This window comes from Triticum urartu, chromosome 1, assembly GCF_003073215.2.
Source record: "Triticum urartu cultivar G1812 chromosome 1, Tu2.1, whole genome shotgun sequence".
In the NCBI taxonomy this organism is placed as follows: domain Eukaryota; kingdom Viridiplantae; phylum Streptophyta; class Magnoliopsida; order Poales; family Poaceae; genus Triticum; species Triticum urartu.
In genome coordinates, this window is record NC_053022.1 from 576,616,619 (window position 1) to 576,643,451 (window position 26,833).

The 26,833-nt window shown below is 45.5% G+C and overlaps 2 protein-coding genes across 2 annotated transcripts in view; one reads left to right on the plus strand and one right to left on the minus strand.

Moving 5' to 3' along the window:
- Positions 1–3,755: 3,755 nt before the first annotated feature.
- LOC125533229 lies at positions 3,756–17,901 on the plus strand. The gene is made up of 7 exons (XM_048696952.1): positions 3,756–4,393; positions 4,627–5,175; positions 5,737–5,861; positions 16,964–17,133; positions 17,213–17,255; positions 17,381–17,517; positions 17,600–17,901. The coding sequence occupies exons 2-7, from the start codon at positions 5,158–5,160 to the stop codon at positions 17,899–17,901; spliced, it is 795 nt and encodes a 264-aa protein (XP_048552909.1). The 5' UTR covers positions 3,756–4,393; positions 4,627–5,157.
- A 2,252-nt stretch (positions 17,902–20,153) lies between these two features.
- The window catches only part of LOC125532166, a 58,834-nt gene continuing 52,154 nt past the window's right edge, over positions 20,154–26,833 (minus strand). Inside the window, exons 2-3 of the mRNA XM_048696323.1 lie at positions 20,647–20,798; positions 20,154–20,560 (exon numbers count right to left, since the gene is read on the minus strand). Coding sequence (XP_048552280.1) covers positions 20,386–20,560; positions 20,647–20,798 — 327 coding nt within the window. The 3' untranslated portion in view covers positions 20,154–20,385. The remainder of the gene's footprint in view (positions 20,561–20,646; positions 20,799–26,833) is intronic.

The window sequence follows — 26,833 nt, forward strand, 5'->3', positions numbered from 1 at the left end:
GATGCTATTAATGTCTTGCTTTTCTCTTCCGATCGTTCTGTTGCATACTTATATATTGGTTATGTATTTTCTGTGAATTGGTACTAACGTTTCGTTTGGCTACTGCATAGCGATGCCGTCGTATGTCGTGTACAAGGGTAAGGTTCCCGGAGTCTACGACGACTGGGAGGAGTGTCGGAGACAGGTTCACCGATTCAGCGGTAACAGTTACAAAGGGTACACCACTAGGGCCGAGGCCGAATCTAGATACGACCGCTATCTAGCGGGAGAGGGGAGGGAGCGCTGGAGGAACCGGATGAAGACGAGTTTCATCGTGATGATGCTCATCGTGATGACCGCAGCTCTCTTCAATGTGATGGTAGTTTAGATGATCGATATCGACTTGTAATGTGAAGACAAGCTCGCTACTCGCGGTCTCGAGACTTGTAATATAATGTTCTATCTTTCTTCGGTCTTTTCAATTCGGAGACTAATATGATGAATTGTATTCGGAGACTAATATAATGAATTGTATTCAGAGACTAATCTTCTATTGTATTCGATGAATCTGTTGTTGATGTGTGTTGTCTATATTTTGTCCAATTATACATTTTGTAACCTGTGCAAAAAACAGAAAATTAAAAAAAACCTAATATTCATACTAATGGCGCATCACATCGCAGTGCGCCATTAGTATGCCAAAGGATACTAATGGCGCATCATTAAACAGCGCGCCATTAGTATGCCGAAGTTAATAATGGCGCATCTTGTTGTTGTGCGCCATTAGTATGCCAAAGCACCTGGGTATACATGGCCCCCTGGGAGGCATAGTAATGGCGCATTGTTGTATATACTAATGGCGCATCTGAGGTGCGCCATTAGTATACCAGATACTAATGGCGCGCCAGTGGTACTAATGGCGCGCCAGTGGTACTAATGGCGCGCCAGTGGTGCGCCATTAGTAAGATATACTAATGGCGCACCACTAATGTGCCATTAATGGCCAAATTAGGTGCGCCATTAGTAGGCCTTTTCCTAGTAGTGAGGTAGTATCCTTTGTCGTAGTTGTGGCCGTTGACAGTAAAGTTCACCGGTGGGCTGTTGCCTTCGGCAAGCCTAGCAAACACCAGCGAGCGTTGAAGCACGTTGATATCATTATGTGATCTAGCCATGTAAAAGAAAGAGTGCCAGACCCAGAGATCTTGAGACGCTACGGCCTCTAGTATGACAGTGCAAGCCCTGACATGGCCCTTATACTGCGCTTGCCAAGTAGAAGGGCAGTTCTTCCACTCCCAATGCATGCAGTCTATACTGTCAAACATCCCTGAGAAACCCCTACTGGCATTCATCGCCAACAAACGGGTTGTATCTTCAGCTGTCGGCTCTCTCAAGTACTCAGGGCCAAACACAGCAATAACAGCCTTGCAGAACTTATACAGGGACTCTAGGCATGTAGACTCGCTCATACGGACGTACTCGTCAATGAGATCACCGGGCACTCCGTATGCAAGCATTCGGATGGCGGCAGGGCATTTCTGATAACAGGAGAAACCAATCTTGCCGACGGCATCCTCTTTGCACTCAAAATAGTCATCATAGCCGACCACCCCCTCTCTAATACGATTGAAAAGATGCCTACTCATACGGAAACGGCGGCGGAATTTTTTATGTTTGAACAACGGGTTTGTTATATCAAAGTAGTCCTTCCAAAGAAGGAAATGCCCGCTCTCTCGGTTGCGATTCAACGCCGGAAGGTGGCCCTGAGTGGAGCCATGGAACAACGACCGCTGGCTGTTGAGGTGGTGATGGACCAACACGGCAGTCAATATCTCCTCCTCATCGTCGGACGACGAATCGTCAGAGTTGCAAAGGAAATTGTGGAAAAAGAACTCGTCGGCGGAGTCTATTTTGTACCTTGGCAAACCGCCGAACAGCTTGCGGGCGTATAATGTATAAATATCTTTTGCATGAAAGTTTGTGGTGTGATCATACGTGTAACTATTCATGAATCTTAAATGTTTCAGCCGGCTTGGACCAACGAGTTGCTAGAAAGTGCCTTTTTTAGTTGGCAATTTTAAATTTTTTTGCTTCAAACTTCAACATTTTAGAAAATACCTAGAAAATCGTATATGTGCCCAGTAAAGATCTGGGGAAGTTCCAACCGATTTGGACCAGTGGTTTGTGAGAATTTTGCTTCCTTTTCTAGTTCATTCTTGCCCTCTTAACATACTGCTAAACTGCAGTGAGCCACTTCGTTTATTTATCAAGGCACCAAACAGTATAACAAATTATTTATCGAGGTATTACACAGTATAAAAAAAGTGACTACTAGGATTCAGTAAATTCTATCTTCAGTATAGTACTTTTCTTCATACACTAATACTATTGTTAAAAAAATTAAGACCAATGCTGATGACCGATGCCTCTGAAAAGTTCCCCCGTGGTGTTTTCTGTATGAAGTTGTCTGTCACAATATCCACACTCCGGTTCTCTTCATTCTCTATCACCGCAAGCCAATTTTACAGAGGGCTATGCAAATTTAAAACATGAAGGATATTTGAGATTCAGTATCATACTTTCACTATGTCAGACCTAACCTGACCTCACCTCATCTCCCAGCTGACAGTTAAAATATCCAAAGCCTGAAAAATGTAGTAGCACTAGAAGATTAAGAGTACTAGTAGAATGCCCGTGCGTTGTCACGGGCTTCTGAAATATTTTTCTAAAGTTATGTAAAGATATTTCACAGGTAGAAACCATATGTAGAGACAATGTAACATGGTCACAAGTGCATAATAATTGAAGTTCACTTCACTTGTAATGTAAAGTGATCACAAAATGGAAAATTAACAATAAGTACAAACATAATCTGTCGGCATGATAAAAAAAACGAGTGAATTAGGCAATATGACGAAGGAAAGATCTATAACAACATTGAAAAAAATACCTTGCGCGGTAACATTTAAATTGGCATCCTTTTTTGATTTTTTATGAGATAACACCGCTTCCACATCATTATATTGTAAAAAATTTGATGAAGCCCCATTTTAGTGACGTCACTTCGGAACCCTTGTCGATGGATTCTTTTTGTGCATCTCCAAATTCCATATCTATGTCTCCTATATTCTGAAAAAAATACATAAAGAATACACCTTTTGTATTATCATGTATAACATACATACAAAGATTAGCTATATGCACCTCTTCTCATAGTGTTTCAGTTAGGTCAGTCATCGTTACATCAGTGTGTATGTCAGAACCCATCACTTTTTATCTCTGATGAAAAAAACATATATAATATATATAATAAAAATAAAAGTGAAACTAACACAACTATTTTATTTTGTAAAATAGAAAACCCGTTTTTCATATTATAAAAAAAGATGTTGCATTTATCTCGGAGAAAACAACCAACTATAATGTTCATATATAAATAAGCAGTCATCTGAAATTTCTTGAATCATTTTAGTTTATTTATATAGGCTAAGGAAAATTGTCCGACGAAAGATAAAAGCATGCAAGCAATCCAACACAAACCAAGTATATTCGGTTTCTTCTCTCAAAATTGTGTTTTTGTGTGATACTTTGAATATATCTAATAAGTATAAAAATATATTTTTTGTATGCTCCATGTTTAATTAATATATGTATACACTTTAATACATATGTTTTTGTATGCCCAAATCAGCTACCAACACGGCCCAACCAGCACCCAATCTACCTCCTAAAAAACCAAAAAAAAAAAAAAACAGCACCCAACCTCTCCTTCCCCGCACGACCCAAGCCCAACCAGCACCTATCTACTACCTCCCCTGATCCCCTCACTCTCTCCACTCCCAGACTCCCAGTCCACTCACGATGGCAGATCTCGGCGAGTCACCCACCCCACCGCCTCCGCTCTCGCCCCCACAGCCGGCGACCTCGTCTCGCACCGCCACCCCATCTCATCCCCTCCCCAACTCCCCTCCACTCATCCGACGGCGGCTAGAGACGCACACAACCGGCGACCAACATCACACAAAGGTCGCCACAGCCGGCGGTGGAAGGACAGTCTTCTCCCGCCGCTAGCCGCAGCCTCCGCCTCGCCCTGATCTTCGGCCTCCTCGACCGCCGCTCGCTCTCGTGGGAAGCACCTCGCCGCCTCCCTGCCCATGCCGTCTTCGCCGACTGCCCTGCTCGCGCCGACCTCGCGAATCTCGCGGCCGCGCTTGGCAGTGCTCGACTTGTCCTCGCCGCCGCCAGCGGCGACGGGTCCTTCCCGTGCCTCTACCGCCTCGTGGCCGAGTCCTCCTCTCCCCAAATCGACACCCGCCCTTTGTCGAGCCTGCCGTGCCAGCGACATGAGCAGGATGGTGGCCGTCGAGGCTTCGGATGCGGTCGACGCAGATGAGAACAGTTCATAGAGCCGTACCAGGTATAGCTACTCTTCCTCTTCAATCAATAGCAGGCAATTCTGTGTGTGGAGGTTGCAGCTCACACGGGTTTGTGGAGGTGTTGGCTCCAGTATTTACCAGGGATGTTTGTAGATGTGTTGGCATATGAACCAATACATAAATTGATTGATTGATTGCTTAGCACAATGCTGATTAGACTAAATAATTAGTTGATTGAATTATTTGCATCTGACATGTTGCACACATATATCAGGCAGAACAAGCTGTTCCACGCATGGGGTCTGATTTAAATATTTTCGGAGATGCATAATATGCCAAACACTTCTAAAGGTGCCTCGTCCATGGGCGCATGATAGTGGAAAAACATCTGTAAATTGTGCAGGATCCTATAGAGCAAATGGGCATCATCGACGTGCAGTACACGCTCTCGTAGGCAGATAAGTAACCTCGGACAACTTATTTTGTGAAGACCGGTGGTTCATGGTCTGAAAGTTTTGTTTTTCTCTCTAAATTTTGTACTTAGATAATCCTTTAAATGCTTTTTACTGCTTGATCACATAATACATGTCCGTGCAAGAAAGGAGTTGTTAACTGAAACAATAATGTTAATTTTTGTTGTTAGCTGAAACAATAATGTTAATTTTTGTTAACTACAAACTGTCTTGGACATTGGTTTTTTCAAATTAACTCCGTGTTGAACTGGTTCTTCTTGTTGTGTGCTGCAGCCCAGCAATCTGTTCATGCCAAATGATTGAGTCCTGGTGAGGTTCATTGCTGGACATGCATGGTCTCCGCAGGCAAGGTATTCGAAGCTGCCCTTTGGTCGCTTTTGTTTTATTTCCAAAGAGCTGCAAAACCTCAAAAGGAAATTTTTGTATTGATGTGATTAGCAAGTGTATTTAACAATGCATATATGTACGCGAGTTATGTGTAGTGCTGAATCTGATGTGGCTGAACTATCTTCAATTTATGAAGACCTATTTTCCTTTTTAGCATTTTGTACGAACAATATACTTATAATCAGTGTGGAGTTTATTGTAATTTTAGTTGTTCTCTCATAAGTAGAGGCATGCTTTACTGCATTTATGACCACAATCTTCAATTGCCTGACCCCAACAACAAAACTCATGATAGCTACAATGTATTTGTTTTGTGTATTTTGGATTTGTTCCTCTATGGCTACATTATCACAGCTTTCTCCTTACATTTAAAGATGAATCTAAAAGATGTGACTCCCTTAGAGTAGCTTAATGATAAATTATTTCCTCCCCCTCCCTCTTTGTCGGAAAATGCTGGTACCGTCTTCTACTTTATGTAGTCAAGAAGAAAACCCATTTTCACTTAATTTGGTTACTCTATTCAGGAACACATAAAAGTTAATTCAGCGTGTTATCAGAAACTCATGAGCATGAAAGAGAAATTTGGATCATGTTCGAACATGGGTAGAGAGCAGATCGAGGAGAACTTGAAGATTAAAGGCAATGAAAGGTATGTGCCTATAACCATCATATTTTTATGTTGAATATTCGCTAGCTGGTATGTGCTGATTTCGGACGAAGTAAAGCCTGACATCATTGGTCAGTGAGGTATAACGAAAATAATCATTCTGGTGAAAGTACATGCAAGATAATAAAGAACTTCTCCTTCTTAGGAGCATGCATAGTTTGAATTAATCTTTCAAACTGATTAGGAAGTAGAGATAGTATATACTTTATATCTCAGGGAATGCAAGAGAAGTACTTGCGCGGCAACGAAGGAAGACTTTCTAATTACAGGGCAAAGTACTCTATAGTGGTATTTCCAGATTAAAAGTTTAGCGGTGCTAATTTCGGTATCTACATAGAACAAAGCCTATAATAGAAAAGCGTCAATGGATTTAAGATGCGGGAGGATTCTGGATAGTTGACCTCACCGGAAATAGAGGCGCTGGGTTGTGCTCGACGCAGATACGATAGTAAGATATCAAATAAATCACAATTTTATATTCATTTACTTATTATCATGGGATTCGATGCCACATTATAATTAACGTATCTGCATGTATATTTTTAACATCGAAATACAGATTGGTCGTCAAGTGGCTCAGGCTGTAGGGTGTAGGCATCGACGTACAAAGATCACGACAATAAGTAAACATACAGTCTGCATTGGGGCCGCATCATAAATATATTTCTCTAATGTAGAACACTTAGTGGAGTCTAGTTTTACAAGAACGAAGTGACCAAGGCAGTGTGCAATATTTGTGCAGAAAAACATAGCGAAGAGGTTTAGATGTAGTAGATCATTGATCGGAGGGGAAGCATATATCTTCCTTCCATACTCCGTGCATGTTTCCATTACAAATCCTTGCTAATAAAAGGACAAGCATATATTTTCCTTCCATACTCCACTGGGCAAATAAATATACGCCGGATCATATATCTATTATATATGTTTCCCTTTCCCGATCGGAAGAAGCATAATTTAACATTCCTTATAAACAAATCCGATTAAGTGAATATTAATGGCCACACTGGGAAACCCATTGAACGTATGGTAGGCCGGACCGGGAGATTGGACACTATAACGTTTTGGAAGGTGGCCCATATCCTTCCGTAATTACAATATTCCATAAAAAAAACTACAGGAAAATATGGAATAAAATTATTTTGGTCGCATGCTCCACTCGGCAAATGTATCAAAGCCGGATCATATATTTCCTAATTTATGTCTCCTTTCCAAACTTTGCCTCCAGATATATAGAAAGAAACAATTAATTTATTTCCCAAATATGAAATTGCCCGTGCGTTGCAACGGGTACATAAATATTTTATATTTAATCGATGTGATTTATTTAGCATGGTTTTCGCATTGTGCTACAGAACCGAAATAAGAGATGCGAGATCACAATTTGTCAAATGAGTACAGTCAACTGTCATTTTTCTTTTTTCAGCTATGACACAAAGCAACGTCCAATCTTTCAATTCACATTTCAACTATATTGGCAATATAGCTATATTTCTAGTGGTTACAATAACAATAGTGCACTGAAGTGCACCATAGAGTCATACCACACGCATCAATTCACAAGCAACTGATTTGAAGATGTGAAAGTAAAAAAAAGGAAAATCTAGTATACCTTTGGCACCCGCAAAAGAATAAGTAGAACTTTGGATCAAAAAAGTACATCGGAAGGTCTTGTTAGTTGCAACTCTTGCACAAGAGTACTCTTTATGCAAGCCAAAAATATATTGGCAGCGTGTGCTTATCTAATAGATCAAGGGCAAGCAAAAGCAATCGTTCCCAGATGCCCTGAATCTTCCTCGGCAAAGACCTTGCATTGCAAGTTGTTGCAGTAGAGAATCACCATGTATGCTGCCGCCTACACGCCCCTGCAGCAGCAAATAATGCACACCGGCTCAATGTAGGGAGTTGCAAAGAGAAAGCGAGCTGCCGCTCTACTCACATCCAGTAATAAGTATGTTCTTTTTAAGTAGAAGGGATGAGATTAATTAGATTTTTCACTTTTGTATATTGGCACCTTGAATTCCAGTGGTTCTTGCACTTATTTTTTCCGGGCTGCACTATCATGTTCACATACCGACATGTACATACTGTTCTTTCATAGTACATGCCATGTATACAATGTTCACATGCAAACAGAGCTACAAAAATATATTAGTACATGAACCACAGTGATAGCTCATGTACCATCGGAAGCAACAGAGCTACAGAAATATATTAGTAGATGTCCTCTGGTTTGATATTTTGAAGGCACGAACAGAAAGAAGCGCACCTGATATGCTATAAAATGTACATTTCGTGGCAGAATAATAGGTGGTTATAAATTGTGGTACTGTCCAGGTTCCAACAATTCATTAAAACTCTTATTTATCTGCAAGATACACGCAATAGGAAAAACAACTGACAGAATATGGCACAATGAAAGGAAAATAATACTACTGGAAATATTTGTGAGATCATGAAGATGTCAACACGCATCCATCCGTTTACTTGTGCCAAACCTGCAACTAAGTAGTTAGAAACACATCATGTCTGTTTAGATATGTATTGAAAAGCCAGGATTATAAAATTCAAATAAGGGGCAAATAAGAGACTATATACAGGACAAAAATAAATAACATTGACTGTGCCTGCTTTGGGGCCGCATCATAAATATTTCTCTAATGTAGAACACTCCAGTGAATTTTACAACAACGGAGTGACCCATGCAGTGTGCAATACTTATGTAGGAAAACAAAGCCTAGTTTAGATGTAGTAAATGATTGATTACAAAACAACAAAAGAATAATATACATAAGCAATCCGGCAAAAGGAGAAATAATGTCACATACAGGAAAAATTGGCAACTTGCAAAGTCACAAATCCGAGGCAATATTATTAATATTTGACTTGTTGAATAAACATAATAAAGTTCAGTTGCTAACATTGAAAGATAAATATTTGCATGTGAGTTGTCACATTTTCCAAAGTCGCACGGCCATTTAAACTTATTCGCAAGTACGCAGGCTATCATTTTATTATTTATTTGAAGTACATATGCAAAAAATAACTTCACAACCTACACAATTTCCCTCCTGCTACAGCACCAATCAGAATTATATAGTGCTGACCTAGCGGATGATTTCATAGGATAATAAGGTCGTCCATAAACTTACATTCAAACATACTATCAAAATACCAAAATAATAACAACAGATATGTTAAATTGCCGTAATACAAAAGATTCATTGCATGTTCCAGGTCTTTATCCTGCCAATCATTATATCTGAATCACATAGTAAGCATGAACAAGTACGCTTGTAGAATATCTTTAACTGCGAATTTCAAAATATCAAAATAGAAATATATATGTAAATAGACGAATTAAGGTTCATATTGACCATCGCAAGAGTAAATGCTCTGTCAGTACTAAACCTGCCAGTCTATTAAGACCAAACTTCAGCCTGTAAGAACTTCCTTGTAGACGATGTTCTTCATTGAGGTCAGTAAGGACACAGTCGTTCTTTTTCGCTTCTTTGGATTGTCCTTTAGCTTGTTGGCCTTCTCCTCCGGCTTCTCATTCTGAATGAGTATCTTTATGTTTCTCTTCGCAGTGGCTCGAGACAAAGCAACATATAGCTGACCATGAGAGAACACAGGATTGGGTAGATAGACACCAACAATCGGGATGGTCTGCCCTTGAGCCTTGTTAATGGTCATAGCAAAGCTAAGCCTTATTGGAAATTGCTTTCTCTTAAACTTGAACGGAAACATGTCGTTTTCAGATGGGCAGAGAGGTATTCGAGGAAGGAAGACCCTCCTGCCAGCATGTTGTCCAATCACGATTTCTGCATCAATGGTGTTCCTCTCAAAACCTCTTACAACAAGCCTAGTGCCGTTACACAGTCCATTAGCTGGATCAATGTTCCTTAGAAGTATGACAGGGCAGTTCAGCTTTAGCTTGAGTGCATGCGGAGGAAGACCATTAGGAGTCAATCCATTCAGAAACTCCTGAGCGTAGTAGCCATATGGGTCGTCCTCCGCACTGTCAAAGCTATGGTATATTACTTCATCTCCATGAAAACGCTCTATCATGCGGATGTTTATCTTGTCGACATTGTCATTTGTCGTGGAAAGGATTGCTCGAGATGTCATGTAATTAGAATCAGACATGTTGTCATCTAGACTCGGAAACACGTGGTCAATAAGTTTTTCCAGGTCGTCAACCTCGCCTGTAGACGGCAGACAAATATCTTCAGGGAGTAGTATGTTGCCTTGATTATCTACATCCTCAGTGCCATTGCCGACCCTTAGCAAGTAATCTGCGAACCACGTGTCGTTATGAGCCCTCATGTTGGTGATGAGCCGAAGCTGCCGCATACCCTTCCACAGATGAGAACTTCGCAGGGTTGCATCAATTATCTGGCCCCGCGACCCCCTTCTAACGACCGGAAGCACCTGCCTAAAGTCCCCGCCAAAAACAACAGTCTTTTCTCCAAAGGGTCGGTCACGTATTCCCATGATGTCGCGCATGCTATTGTCCAATGCCTCGACCGCTTGTCACTTCGTCATGCTGGCCTCGTCCCATATTATCAATGAGGCCATCCTTAGAAGCTTGGCGGTCCCACTCTGCTTGGTGAAGCTGCACGAGGATCCATCATCGCAACTCAATGGAATCTTGAACCTCGAGTGGGCAGTCCTGCCGCCAGGCATGATAGAAGCGGCGACACCCGACGTCGCGGTAGCGATACCAATCTTGCCCTCGCTCCTCACCTTTGCAAGCATCGCCCTGTATAGGAAGGTCTTACCTGTACCTCCAGGCCCATCAACAAAGAATACACCACCATCACCGCGTTCAACAGCCGTTAATATCTCGTCGAATGCGACCCTCTGTTCCAAGTTCAGGGAAGATGCCAACTTAGTGTCATCCATGTCGAACTCAACTGTTGATTCCTCGACGACCTCTCTTGCCTCGCCCTCTGTTGGGTCAAACGCATCATCTATGCATGGAAGAGCGAAATCTACAATGTCTTTACCCATGGACTGCAACATACCCCTAATGTCTAGCAACACCATCTGCTCCACCTCGTCAGGGGACGTGCGTGATCGACGATAGTCATCTGACATAGGCTCGAGGTGCCTATCCCATAAACCACGCACGTCGCCTGGCTCGCAGTGCACCAAGATGGTTGCGAAGAGCCTCCTAAGAGAACATGGCATCGCCCACTGCTCAGCCTCAGTAAGACAGTCGTCCAGCGTGTTGTCTGCCTCGATGAGTCCCAACCTTTCAGAAGCCTCTCTAAAGCTCCCACATAGCACGCCGTCCACGGTGAGCAAGTCGTCAAAGGATGTTTTGCCCGTAACATGGTTTAGCAACACACGCAGATAGTATCTCGGTCCCCCTCGGCAGGATTGGCAGACACGATGCGACCTATTTGAAAACGTTCGACCCACGGCTTCCAAAACTTCTTTTTCTTCTGCCACGTGAAGCTTCCGGGGAAATCCTTGTACAATATATTTCTAGCCCGAGGGTGTTCCTGGTTAGCCTTGAAATACTCTGTTAACATGGATTTTGAATTATTTTCTGAGGCGACAACATTTTTCAAGTCAGCCTGGGCATTGAATGCGACCCTGTGCATATTCGTGAGATGAAGAGGCAACTGCAATACAGGAGGGTAGTTGGCGCAAAGTCGAAAGCCAAATATCCTCCACATAGCCTCCGGAGGGGTGATCCACCTTGCGTCAACGTATCTCTTGATCTCATCAATGTTACCATCGGCGTCGGGCTGGTCGATGCTGAAAGAAGCCTTATCATGGCCCTTGTAAATGTACTTGTAAAGATATTTTACGGCCTTTATGCTCGAGCAGACCTCAACGTTGATGTGGCAATTGAACATCCGCAGAAGGTATGGGTTATAAGGGACAACCCATCTGTTATCTAACATCTTCCCTCGGACCTTAGCACGCCTTCCATCGTCTCTACGTCGATAAACTGGGTACGAGTCCTTCCCCTGTGTTGTGTTTTCATTGAACGACCGCGGGTATCTGCATTTGCATTTGTTTTCTTGCATGCAAACATTCTTCGGGTTTAGAGCACCGCACGGTCCGTGCATCATATGTTTTACCACCATTGCATACAATTTCGGATACTTCTGCTTGTCTGGGAGCTCTGCGGAAATGAGTCGGTCATACTGCTCAGGGACGATAAGTTTATATGTTGAGTCCATGATCAACAGAAAATGTGCGTGTGGGAGGCCCCTTTTTTGAAACTCGACAACATATACATATGCGATAACAACACCCAGGATGTGCTTCTTGAACAACATGTCCTTCATAGCCTCTAGTTTGCCAAAGAACACGCGAGCCACAATATCAGGTCGGTCTTGCGCCGTCTGACCAGGCAGCAACTCATTCGTTATCTCTTCCCATTTTGGATTGCAAGTCATGGTCAAGAAGATGTCAGGCTTCCCGTATGTATGTACAATTGCCATGGAATCCATATGCCTCTTCTTCATGTCGCGGTCGCCACCAGGGTATGTTCCAGGGAGAACTATTCTTACCCCAACAGCGCTTGCTCGTGTCTCCCCCGATGTGATCGCATCAACAACCCCTTTATACAAGTCAGCACGAATCTGCGTCTGGTTCTTCCTGTACCACCTTAACCGACAACTTTCAATCTTGACGTACATGTCGACGGCCCATTGCTGCAACAGGCGTGCTCCACAGAGTATGGGATTAAAGATCGCAGGCCGTGTCTGCAGCATGTAACAGTAGTAGTCTCTTGACAGAGACGCACAACCTGCTGTTGCCCTCTGCACATCATTGAGTACCATCAAAATGAGGATATAATCGACAAATAAAATAATATTTCTAGCAAAATGGGACACAGACGGGATACCTGCATCCTCATCATCATCATGGACCAGTTGAGGATTTAGTACAACCTCCCAAGGAACATCATGTTTAGGTAGCTTCGGATGCCAACCTAGTTCCCCCTTGGATAGAATAGTGGATAAGACAAAGGGTCATATGCTCCGGAGGTCACACGTATACTGTGCCTTTCGTTGTTGTTACCACAAAGTGTTATCCTCCGGTCAAACCTTTTAGCTATGTCATTGCCCTCAACCCAAATTGCAGCGACCTCAGATGACAACGGTCTGTTATATTTTCTTTGGTCAAGCCTTTTATCGGTGTTTAGGTCTATCCTGTAATCATCCAGGTTGTCCTTGTGTGCACCCAAACTCCTAAATTGCTGGGAGTACGGGTTTTCTTTGAGTATGTCTACTAACTTCTTCACGACATCCTGGTCTAGTTTCTTGGTGGCCTTACGATGAGTGATGGTTGGGTCATCATCAAAGAAGTACAACTGCAGATGCTCAGGACGGGAGCTAGGCCCGAACGAATGCACATTATGGTAGATGGTGCCGTGTGCCTGGAATGTGCACCCCAGACTTCATGTTTGTGTAGTTCTCATCAAGGCTGACGCCAAGGGTTGTGAAGGCGAAATGCCCGTTGAAGAAGCGTATGTTCTGCCGAAAATGTATAGAGTCTGCATCCATGCTTGACCATAGCCTCATCAGCTCTAGGATTGGCTCGGGTTGTTTAAGTTCGATCTGGCCACTGCGACAGCAGAAACCATCAGTCTCAGACACAAACTTTTTGGCCTTGCAGTGTTTGCAGTTTGCGTCGAGCTTCAGGATGTGAGTGGTGTCTGGGATGTTTGTGTAGACAAAGTCTAATGGATCATCCTTGGAAGGTATAGCAGACGACATGATCGCTTCCTCGTCATCCTCCAAGGTGTCATTATCGGATCCTACGTGAATTTGTTGAAACATGATGTTCGAAACATTATTAAATACGAACTATAATAATGTAAAAGATGCACGAACTCAAAGTTTATAGCTAAGAATACCTTCCCCGCGAAACATGTAGTACTCCTCATCCATAAAGTCGGATGGTGTCGTCTCATCGCCCATGATGCAGTCTCGGAACCCATCAATGTCGTCTGCATTATGTACCAGACGATTGTGACAATAGACAGCGTCATGTCAGATGATGGTTGGTGAGAATGAGCACAAATATGTGACAATAGAATTATCATACCATTGGTATCGCCAATGAAATTCTGCATGATCGTCAGAGGCTCACCATCAGATGAATCATCTATGGACGCCAGAGAGAGGGGTTTTGTCTGGGATAAGCTTGCTAGGTCTGGACGTGGGAGTGCGAGGGATTCTTTGCACGGGGTCTTTTTTTGGAAGCATAAACTGCCTTTCTTTTTGCACTTAACTCCCGCTTCGCTTTGCTGCATGCCCTCCATTCTCGCAGCGTGCTGTTTTTTTCTTCAAGATCGATAGTTCCGTGCTCTAGATGTTTCCGATATGCTGCTCGCCTCCGCGCGTTTGATTGCTCCATTTGATCATGAGTTAAGTTAGTTATGCGCTGCTTACCACGCTGCTTCCTAGGTAGTTGGTTATCATGAATGACATCTCCTGTGATTGTAGTGGTATGAGGCAAGACCGCATCATCTTGTGACAATGACATATAGGTGGACCTAGTTGGGTCGGCTGGTTATACAACAGTATAAAACGCTAATTAGTACCACATTATTTGGTAATTGATACAAAAGGTACCAGCAGATTATGTAGGTCATTTCATCTGACTCCTTACGTTTATTTTTCATAAGGTCTTAATGTCTATTCAAAAGTCATATGAGCGATAGGTGGAACACTGAGTTTATAAAGCTTCTTTAGCATGCTTACTTATTAAAAATATGTAGACAAAAACATTAGGAATATATATACTATCAAAAGGGAGCTGAATCAAAAATCATTCTAACCTGAACTTGTAAGGGCAGGAAGGTTATCATCTTTGTGCATCACGGTAGCTCACCCTAGAGCCTTGATCTGGGTATTTTTGTCCACAACAAGCTTAGACTCAGCTTGTACCCCATTAGTGATATCACCGAGAGCGCTCCGTGTCACATTTTGCACACCTGCATTATTGTTGCAGATGTCATACTCAATGATTCTCAGATAATAATCATAATGTTATCAACAGAGGGAGTATAATCAATAGACGTCGGACTGTAATATAGAAATAGTCGTACCAGACATGTCAACGGATTTCATATTTTGATGGAGATGACCGCCGGCGGCGTCATCATGCTTTTTTCGAGAACCATCTATCAACGGAGCTTTCATGTGTTCCTTGTTAATGTCAGCATTTTCCTTGTTCTTAAGATACGTTGCCCGCCTCCGCGCATTAATTAGGTCCCTCTTGTCACCTAGTAATAGATGCATGAAGGTGTGAGAGTAGTGAATGCAGCAATGTACAGTGTCTTGATTTAAAATCATCCAATCATACCAGGTATTGAAAGGTCAGGTTGACTTCCATGCTGTATTTTTTCTGCTTCCTCTTCTTTTTTCCTCCGATAAGCAGCTCGCCTCTGGGCGTTTATCTGCTCCCTTTTTTCATCAGACAAGATAATTTTCTTAGAAGGTTTGGAGACACTCACTACAGATCCTGTAGTAATGTGCTTGGATGCTGAACCGGATTGGGTTAAAACTTGAGGAGTTCCATTGATGTTTACAGGATTTCCTCCATATATATGAGTCACATCTAGAGTTTCTGGAACAAACCCAAAGCAAAATGATAATGTTCATAGTATTTATAATGAACATCTGCAACACAACCTCTAAAAGATAGATACGGTTCACAACGGTAGACGAATCTTGTAGTACCGTTTACACGTTGTGCTAAGGCTGCGGCACACTCTTCAGTGAGACAACCGAGAGACACAAACATTGACGAGGTTGCCGGGTTGCCTGCTTGATGTAAAAATAACCGATAGTGGTCATAACGGGTAAGATTAGTGCTATCCGAAGAGTAGAGAGTACTCATTATGTTTTATACTAGCCTGAGTTCAGTTCGTAAGGCCGCGGTACACGTGTGATATCAATATCAGTGCTTTTAGGAGCAACAACAAATCCGGTCTGTTCAGTGATGGACTGATCTGAAATTGGTTCATAAAAGTAAATAGACGATCTTGTAATAGATTCAGCAAGTTGTGAGGGTAGTCAAAGCAGGAATGCACATTGTTTTCATTATAAACAAAACAATCATACCAGAAATTGAAAGGTAAGCTTGACTTTCATGCTCAAGTTTCTTTGCTTCCTCCTCTTTTTTCCGGCGATAAGTAGCTCGCCTCTTGGCGTTTATCTGCTCCCTTTTTTCATCAGATAAGATACCTTTTTTAGGTTGTTTGGTGACGTTGTCAAATGATCCTGTAGTCATGTGCTCGGATGTTGAAACGGTTTGGGATAAAACTTGAGCAGTTGACATAGTGTACAGGTGTATTCCTCCATCAATCGGAGACACATCAAGAACATCTGGAACAAAACAAAAGCAAAATGATATTTTTCTTATGCTGTTCTTGAACATATGCAACACGATCTCTATAAGAATGATATTGTTATTATGCTGTTCTTTTTGCCGGTTCTCATTTTCAATATGTTTTTTGCTCACGTGAGATCAAATCGGGAGGCTGCTGATCACATGTGATATCACAATCACTGGGTTGGGGAACGACCGGGTCCGCGGTCTGTTCAGGTATGGAGTGGCCTGGAGCATGGTTCATACAAGTTACCGAGATTGAAGTCAAGAACATAAGATAATAAAATGACGAGTACTATATCCGCACAGCCTCATACCTGGACTAATAGGGTGATTATCAACAACGTTTGTCCCAGCCGTCTGATATCCTACACCTTCAGTACCCACAAGTTCATTATCCGGAAGAATCGGTTGTCCAGATGGTTCAAGTGTCGGCCCATCTGAGTGTCATTCATACAAGTAAGCGAGATAAATTCGATAAATAATTAGTATTAAATCATGGGAAAAATTTTAGTCAAAGATTTACCTCTAGGGACACCTGACGATGTTGTATGTTCCGCAGATTTGCTTTGTGGATTCCCCATACATACCTACACGCAAAGATTTCATCATATTAACAATTGGTTGTGAACTGAAGTTATCTACCATCATATTAATCAGGTCTGATTTTCTTCCTGCTTAGCTGTCATAATATCCATTTTTGATGAATTTAGTGATGTTGAGGATCTCTATAGCTCATTCCCTATGGAGAAGGTTGAAGCACTCGAAGACATGGTTTCATTTGTTCCTTCCATTCTTATCAACGTGAGCTGTGTCGTGTTAATAGAATCGACTGGGGCAAACTTTCTCATGTTTTTCCCCACTCATACTGCTACTCTGCTATGTAGGTGCATACCATTTCTCTAACATGTTATTATGGGTAATTATATATTTCTCAACATCGCTTCTTGTTTGGTTGCCAGGGTGTTGCTGCTGTTTCCACTACTGCAGTTTTGAGCATTCCAAGTAAGCACTTGCAACCATCTCAAATATGCATTTTCTTTACTGCTGTTTGGCCTACCATGCTCCAGCAAATATTGAGTAAATTAAGTAATGAGCGATTATTGAGTATAAAATTGCAATACGTACAGCACAAGTTGGATCTTGGGCGCGTCCAGGAGGGGATCACCAGGGGATTTACAGTCTACTGAAGAGATCACACAGCAGATCGCTTCGCGTCTCCTGAAGCGATCCCACGGCAGTTCACCGCCTCCTGAGACGATTTTTTGTATGGCCTTCAGTATGTAATATTAAGTACAAAATAATGTGTATGAACTTGCATTACGTTGAGAACCTGTGGGTGGTCACAGGGTGGCGCCGTCGGATCGGGGTCGTGATCGCCGGCGAACACGACACGCGGGATCGCGTCCCCGTTTCCTCGCCCGATTCAACAGCAGTCAGCCGCCTCCTGCAACCGCGACGGCGAAGGAATGGATCGGCGCGGCGCAGGGATGGATCTACCGCGGCGCGGCGCAGGATGGATCCGCCGCGGCGCGGTCCAGGGATGGATCCGCCGCGGAATGGGCGTAGGGTTGGATCGGGCGTGCGATCGGGCGGCGTCGGAGATCGATCTGCTGTTTCGGGCAGGGGCGGAGATAGATCAGCTGCGTGAACGAGGGAGCGAAACCAGCGGTTTTTGATGTAGCGGGTTTTTTCGTTCGAGGGTAGTGCACAGGTCGTACGACGACGAAAAAAATCGGTGGTGGGAGTATGACGAAAATAAACCAGCGAAAAAAAACCGTGTGGACTATTCACCAACTGCTCCATTAGGAGTAGAGATTATTTGTTCAGACATCGAGAGGGAAGGACCTCCCAGTTTTGATTGCCATTGTACTCCCGAAGATGCTTGCACAGTGATGCTCTCTATGGGCTGCGGAAAAGATATGGCTTTCTCCAAGATGACAAGAAAGGCAATGTGAGCATTTGAATAACCTGGTGGGTGTAACTAATCATTCCTTTTGATGGCTGTAATCATTCCTTCTGATGGCTGTAACCAATCAATGTTGGCCTGCTAAACTAGGATGACCATACAAGAGGTCAGAAAAGAGTATCATCATTCAATCAAGATTGGTTCATACATGGCTTTGACTGGATTCAAAGTTACATGCAGGCATCTTGTGACACTCCTGATCTTAAGAAAAAGGGGTTTCCCCCGCTTTATATTATAAAGCAACAAGCCAACAACCACTTACATCCAAAGCAACGATACAAACGCACACCACACATACCCAAGGTGAGATACAAGGAAGCCGGGCAACGAAACACACCCTCAAGATGTGCAAAACAAGGAACCGCTTAGCGCCGAAGGAGACCACCAAGAGCAATCGTCCGGGAGGGTGTGTGACGAACCACGCCGGACTGAGGGCTCCAAGACGATGCCTCCAAGAAGGGTACGACCACGGAATGTCGCCACCGTCCGGTCCAAGGATCAAGTTTTCACCCGAAGCGAGACGAACGAGAAGGAGCACCACGACGGAGCCTACAAAAAGGAACACGACATCCGCGAACGCCGCCACCGTCGGCCAGTGCACGAACTGGACAGGTGATGAACCCCAGTGCTTCAACCCCTTCGTCGCATCCCCGATCCGCCAACCACTCGCAGCCATGCCGCCCAAGCAGCCATGCCTGCGCGTCCGCAACCGAGACGCGCAGTCCGCCCATGACATACGTGCCTCCCACCGCCAGGACCGCCACCCTGCCACCAGACCACCGCGACAGCCACCAAAGAGCACACCTTTGGCCAGATCTATGCCCCCAGCCGACTCCGAAGCCACCGGCGAACACCTTGCCACGAGAGGAACCGTGACCATATGCCGGTCCGGGGGAAGGGGGAGGTGACGGAGCAGCCCAAGGCCAAGATCGGCGACGGGGCACACAGAAGCGCCCCCGTCCACCAGCCCGCCCCCCCCCCCCCCCGAAACCATGTTCGCCCCCTAAGCAACAGGCCCGGACCAGCCGGGGCGCACCTGTCGCCGCTGCACGACAAAGAAGGGGAAGGGGAACTAGATCGGCCACCGCCACGCCCAAGGGAAGCCGGTAGGGGGGTCTCCCCGTGCCAAGCGCCGCCGTCTCGCCGCAAAGGGCCGGGCTGAACGGGGACGCTCACCGCCACCGCTGCCGCGCCGCCCCCCTCCCCCACCCGAGCCACAGAGAGAGGGCCGCCCGCGACCTGGTCGAACTCGACCCGCAGCGCCAGAGTCGACGCCAGGGCGCTGCAGGGCAGCAGCCGCCGCCGACACCACCCACCAGTCTGCACCTCCTCCTTGCCGCCTGTCACGCCGCCGCCACGCCACCATCGCAGGCCCACGCCGGAGAGCCGCTGCGCCGCCACGCCCGGCAACGAGCACCGCGTCCCGGCCCGAGAGATCCAACCTGCGCCGTTCCCCCCGCGCGAGGAGACAAGAGGACCTCGCCGCCGCCGGCGACGATCGGGCTTTGCCCACTCGGGCCCCCTGGCAAAGGCGAGGGAGGGGGAGAGGAGGAGGAGGGGTGGGCGGGCGGTGGCGCTAGGTTTAGCCTCGCGGACGCTCGCGGGAGGAAGGGAAAAGCTCGCGCGAACCAGACTCGGAAATCCACACTCCTGATCTTCATTCCCTCTAAAGATTAATGGTACATGAAACTGTACTGCTAAGTCACAAAAATGGAATTATCTTGACACACTGGGGCAGTTAGAGAGCAATCATGTCTTACTGTTACAGAACACAACAGAGTAACCAAATAGTCATCATAGGTTACATTGAAAGGATGCTAAACCCTTTCCACACAAGCACGTTTTCAGCTCTGCATAAGACAAATGAAATACAGTGTGAGCAAATAGCTCCCACATCCTTACACAAACAAACTACTTGCCAAGAGACACCCAAATGACATCAACATAGTACTATACCAATTGAGCCAACATTCTCACTGATAACTCAGTCTTAACATATAAGATAGCACTTTTCACCAAGCATCACAGTTAGTTCAGCCTTACCATAACATTCTCACTATAACTCAGTCTTAACATATAATTTAGTCTAACAAAGCCGCAGTGTCCAAACAGAGCAATGGCAACTACATAAAGTGCCGGGGTTAGTCGCTATGCAACTAGCTGTCCTCAAAGTTCTACATTGGGCATCAACGCGGCCATCCTCTTGTTAAAATCATCCTTCTCAGCTGGCGTCATCTCCTTCTTGCCATCAGGCGCATCCAACATAGACATGTAGCCATAAAGGAATGCTGGGCTATACATCATGACTAAATGGTAGCACTTTGCCCTGCGATAGAAGCGCCTGCAGGGCAGTACAAGAGAGATTAGAGCCCTTGTAAACCAAGACTGTAACAGGCATATAGAACAATACCGGGCTCAAGATCATACCAGACGGGGTCCTCAGGTTTAGGCTCCACATGGGATGAGAGGTGCTTGATCAGGCTCTTCTGGTTTCCTATCTTGTCCCTGTTTTCGGACATCATGCGGTAGAGCTCCTCTTTGACCTGCTGGATCTCAGCCGAATGAGTTGCGGCCGCCTTCTGCATTGTTATTGACAGAGCAAGACAGGGAGAAACCACATTAACCCAAATCAGGAACAGATCAATATCGAAGTTTATCTCAGAAGTAGAGCAGGTATATATGCTTTATGACAGCAGTAGCACTCAAAAAGATTCCAAGAGGCGTGCAATCAATCAATTGGCAAACAATGCAACGATAATGTCATTCAGCACTTGAGTCTGACAGCATGCACTAGCACCCAGCTAAATTCAGTCAAGCATGCAAGTAAATTAAGACCAGCAGCATATCAAGCGAATTCTCAACCCAGGACTATTATGCCCCTCTTTCAGATTCAGATTGTAGCATTTGGTAAACGAGAAGGAAAAGCTTAGGTTGCTAATTAAACATGCAGAGTACAATGGAATTTACAAAAGAGGTTAGGAAGTCAGATAGATTAGGGGAGACCCTGAACTTAAGTTGATTTATAAATCCTCCTTAATCAAAGCAGCCCACCCTTCCAATGTAGGAGTCACACCATCAAAGTATTTCCAGTTTGGCAGTAGCAGCATTGCTCATCATCTCAGGTAGACCCCTTTGTGGTATCCCAGGTAATATGAATATGAATGGTATTCCAACAAGAAGCACTGAATGTGCAAGCAAATAATAGGTGTATGGTGGTTTCTTCCACGTCATCATCACACAAGCAGGCAAGAAAGATCCTCTCAAATATCAAAGCGCCTCCTCTTAAGCATATTCCTAGTGTTAACCAAGCGAAAACCTTTTGTTTCATGATGCACTTGGATTTCCATATGCTAGTCGGAACAAGGGAGGGTTGTATTTGCCTGAATCAGATTCCATAGTACTTATTTGGCATGTATTGAACATCCCCCGAACATAAGATCCAATCATCAGGACTCCAAGGTCCGATCCGCACACTGATCAATTTGATTTGGAGGTCCTGAAGCTCTTCATGAGCCTCCAAGGATAGAGGCAGGTGAAAGTTGTGCAGATGGTCTTGAGGTTCCATGAATTGCTGGACTGGGAGATACTCCTGAAGAGCAAAAGAGAAGAGGTGCTCATATTGGTCCATCAGCAAGCCATCTTGTTCCCAAGCATCCTTCCAGAATAGAACAGTGTCACCGGCATGCACAGGCCAGCAGGGGAGAATCCGCATTACTAGGGTTAGGGTTCCTACGATGGGAGCAAACAAGGGGCGAAAATATGGCAAATCGGGAGGAAACCGGTCTATGGCCGCCGTCCGTTCGGACGTTGAGGGGGGGGGGGGGGGGGGGGGGGGGGGGGGGCTTACCGTGCTGTGGAAAAGGCGAGAGGTGGTGGGCTGGTTCTGATGCGCCGCCGCGGGGGCCAGCGATGGCCGGAGGGCGCGGCCGCCGATCCGCTGGCAGGTGGTCCGGAGCGCGGTCGCCGCCATGGAGATGAATTGCTTCCGCCGCCGGCACAAATCAAGACTCGATAGAGGAGAGGAAACAAGAAGATGGCTCCACGCAGATTTTACTTTCTTTTTAGCAAAACCTGTTTTACTTTATGGCAGCTGCTACAAATCATCCGGTTAATCTTAGAAAAAAAAGCAACCACCTCTACAGCCATGCGATACAACCTTGCGTGATTATCTGTCTTCCTATCCTACTTTTGCACTACTCAGCACGCAATAGGCAACACCCCGTACCCTTCTTCTCACATCACAAACTCTTCCACTCGCCTCGCACCAGCAAGCGTCCAACACGTTCGCCACCATTGTAGAGTACGTCTTCAAGCAAGCATTCTCAGAACAGTGGATGGGCGCGTGCCGTCGAAGCAAAGCATCGTCGACTGTCGTCAAAGCACACCTTATTGTCGTGGCCGTGGAAGCACGCCTCGCAGCATCGCCCTTGTTGTCGACGATGTCGTCATCGCAACACGTCTCATCATCATGGCCGTTGAAGCACAAGCAGCAGCATTGTCGCTGCTGTCGATGCCGTTGAAGCATGCCTTGTCGTCATGGCCGTCGCAGCGTTACCGCGGCCCGTTGAAGCATGTGTTGCAGGGTTGTCGCGTCCGTTGATCCCATTGAAGCACGCCTTGTCATCGTGGCCGTCGAAGCGTCGCCACGGCCATTGATACACGCGTCGTAGCATTGCATCGTTGAAGAACGCATTGTCGTCATGGCCGTCGAAGCGTAGCCACGGCCATTGAAGCAAGAGTCGCAGCATTGCCGTGTCCGTCAATGTAGTTGAAGCACGCCTTGTCATCATGGCCATCGAAGCGGCGCCGTGGCCGTTGAAGCATGCGTCCCGGCATTGTCGCGTCCGGCGATGCCGTCGATGCACACCTCATGGTCATGGTCGTCGAAGCATCACCGCGGCCATTAAAGCATGGGTCGTCCATCAATATCGTTGAAGCACGCCTTGTCATTGTGGCCATCGAAGCGTCGCCATGTGATGCTCCATTGCAGCCCCTGTGATGCTCTGACGGCCCGAGATACTCCATTGCAGCACCATTGATGTTCCGACGGCCCAACGATGCTCAATTACAGCACTGCTGATGCTCCGGTGGCCCGACAAATAATATGCTCCCGCAGCCCGGCCATGCTTCAACTCTCGCCCACCTCGCTTACTGCTCAGCATCGTCACAATCAGCAATAAGCTCGCCCACCACGCGTCCCATTCAGGCACTGGTCGGAGCGTTGCAACGGCGACCCGTCCGACCCACCCCTGGCTTAGCAGCAGGCCACCGGCTGTGGCAGCAGGTGCTAGTCAGCGCTTGCAGCAGCAATCACTTAAGATTTACCTCTTATCATCGTCCAGATTTTTCTTAGCAACTGTACACAAGTGGCTTGTTGAAACCCATGTTGAGATTTGCGAATGATCCATAAGTAGATTCTTCATCATCCATTATTCAGTCTCCGGAAGGAGAGAACACAAACCACAACAAAGATAAAAATGTTGTAGTACTTCTAAAACTATCCAACAACAGCAGTACAACAAACCAGATAAAAGACATAGTGTCTCTGCATTGGCGACTATTCCCTCTGTTTCATAATGTAGTGCACACATGCGTGATCTCCAACCCCAATCTCCCCTGACCAAAACACTCCCGACGATCCCCTCTGACCCACAGTCGCTGTGCCGTTGAGTCCCCTCCGCTCTACGAGCGCCGCTTGTCAAGCCCCTGATTTTGTACCGAAACCTAGCATTTCAGCTCGATTTGGGTGAGGTGTGTGGAATACCTGCGTTGGCAGAGCGTCGTCGTCGTCGCGTGCACCTCCACTTCTCGTTGTCGCCGTGGCTCACCGATGCGTCACCTCTCGCATCAGCTACTACGTGAGTAGTGCTTGCATTTGACCACCCCTGCTTCGATGTCCTTGAGATGCCAGGCGGTTGAGCGTGACCCAGTCGAACCTGGCCTGTGCTGCTGTCCAAGCGGGAGTGTGAGAAACGCCAGCACCGCACGATCAAACTCGATAGGACGGCTCGCGGGGAAGTTTGCACCACCCAAAATCAGTCGGTTGAAATAAAAAGTTTTCCTTAGGAAAAATAGCAGATGCTAGTAATCGCGTGGGTACGTCATGGGAAGTTATGCATGCGTCGCCGCCTCGCCGGCGCTATGCATGTCACCCTGGAATAATATCCACTGTGCAACCAACTTGAAAAAAAGCGAATGACTTATTTATATGAACCAGTCACAAGGCAAAGGAAAAAGTCTAAATCTAAACAGAAAAAAAAGGAAAACAAGAAGCATGAAAAAAAGAGAGAAAATAGTCACACCTTACCGTGCCGGCCCATCAGCGGAACCGCTTTTATTAATAAATTGTGGTAAACTCTACTACCTACTCCCAGACAGATTGTGGTATTTAATACGGCGCAGGCCGTCGCTTCCTCCGTGAGGGCCAAGAACCCTAACCGCACCAACAATCAATCACAAGACAAGATCCGTAGTTGCCGTTGACCGAAGATGGCGATGGCGGCTCTCCGATGCGCCGCCGGAAGGAGGCTCTCCGGTGGCGGCCGCCTTCTACCGCCGGTGCTCAGCCGGCCTAGCCCCGCCGCTCCCGGCTTGGGCCGCCCGAATCTCACCCAGGTGGTAATTCGATCTCGAAATCCCTAGTTATCCAGTCTTCTTTTTTTAATAGATAATACACATCTGTGCGTTTTTAATGGCACCCCGCAAAAAAACCTCATGTATTCATCCGTGAACAGGGAACCAGTCCGTGGACCCATCTAACACTAGTCGCATATATTTCAAACTATTTTTCAACAAACCGGATGAAATTCATGCAAACATGTCCGAATTTATACAAACATGTCGGATTTCATACAAACACGGCGGATTTAACTTTAGAACACAAAAAAAAGACCCGCCCCAAATTATAGATGGCACGCTGCTCTGCGATGAAATTTGGGTTCACCGCGGCCATGGCCTCCTCACTCACACGCTCGTCATAGATCTGGCCTTCCGCCAGCCGGTGTTGCTCCAGGAGGAACAACGGTACAACGAAACGCCGACAAAGGCGTTGGCGTAGGCTGCACCTTTGCAATGGCGGCGTTGAACAACGCATGCGCCTGTTCCATGGTGAAGTCGGGGCGGAGACATCGGAGCCTGTCTCCATCATGGTGTCGTCGTCATCATAGACCTCGGGCGAGCTGGCCGGCAAGTCAGCCTCGATCCGCCTGGCATGGCGGATATGCCAGGTGGCGACAAGGGCGGCCACATTTGTCTTCAGTTTGCAAAAGAAATCGCGTCCAATCCGCTTCACGGACCGATACAAATCAGCGTTGAATGACTTCTGTGGTCCAAACAGCACGGTTCAAACAGCTGCGGAAGATTTACGGGTCCCATTAGAGATGCCCTAACTAACTACACAAATGCTGCAGGCCTTCTCGTCGCACGGGAAACAAGAAGCCGGGAGGGAGGTCCTGGAGCAGATCCAAGAGAAGAAGGAGAAGCTGTACGACCTCATCCTGCGCCACGGCTATAAGCGCAACGACGGCTCCATGTGCTACGCAAACGTCCAGCTCATGCATCATCTCTCCGCGCACATCAAACCTAGGCCCGAAAGCATCGCGTGGTACATATTTTCTTCCAACATACGCCCTTTTTATTAATTTATCTTTAATATTTCTATTATTAAATAGATGAATTAATAAATGTTTGTTGCATCTCACCTGGATGATATTTAGGTGTTACCTTCGGAAAGTACATAGCTTCTATATTCTATGGATGTGCTTAAGCCCTGGCGTAAGCGCCTACGCAATCTGGAATATCTATAAAGCGGGGGGCAGCGGAAAGAACTTGGGTGCTGTTCAACAGGGAGGAGATGAGTTGAGGAAGAAGAATTGCATCGGTCAGGGGGAAGAAGTAGTTGTTTGCTGAAGGTGAAGAACTCAAGATTGTCAATGGACTGATGGAGGTGTTGAATATTGGCTGTGAAGTTGTCGGATAATCGGTTGGTAGTGATGTCTTGGAGAATTGCCGGTCGCCTGAGGTTCCAAAGTCTTGTGGAGAATCGGCCTGAGGAATAGTAGCCCTGTCCGTTCCTGTGACTGTGCTCTGACGTTGTTTGATGATGCTTAACTGATATATTGGTTATTTTGTGAGATTTGCTTGTCCATATGGTTGTTGTGGTCTCTGCATCAATTTTTTTAGTGTAATAGAAATATTTATATGATGTATATTATATCAGTATAGTATGTAAATAAAATATAAGAAGGTACAAAACAAACAAACTTTTTATTTTCACTTACATTGAGCCAACTAAGTTCTCAGTGCACATTAGAGCCGATATCATTACTTCAAAACCCTGTCAAAGTAATCGGTAGAAATAAAAAATTGACCACTCTACAATTTGTAAGGCTGCTTTTACCATTGTAAAAGATCGCTTTGGTTGAAGAAGCTACTTGAGCTATATCTGTAATATGGAAGTTGGACAATGTCTTCACTTGTCCGTCCAACGGTGAGGGCACCGACTGGGCTATGAACGAGTAACGCCTCATGGCCAAGTAGGCTTCTTTCGCATCAGCGAGCGATTTATTAGCTTGCCCCATGATAGCATATTGTTGATCTGATCCTTGTGAACCTC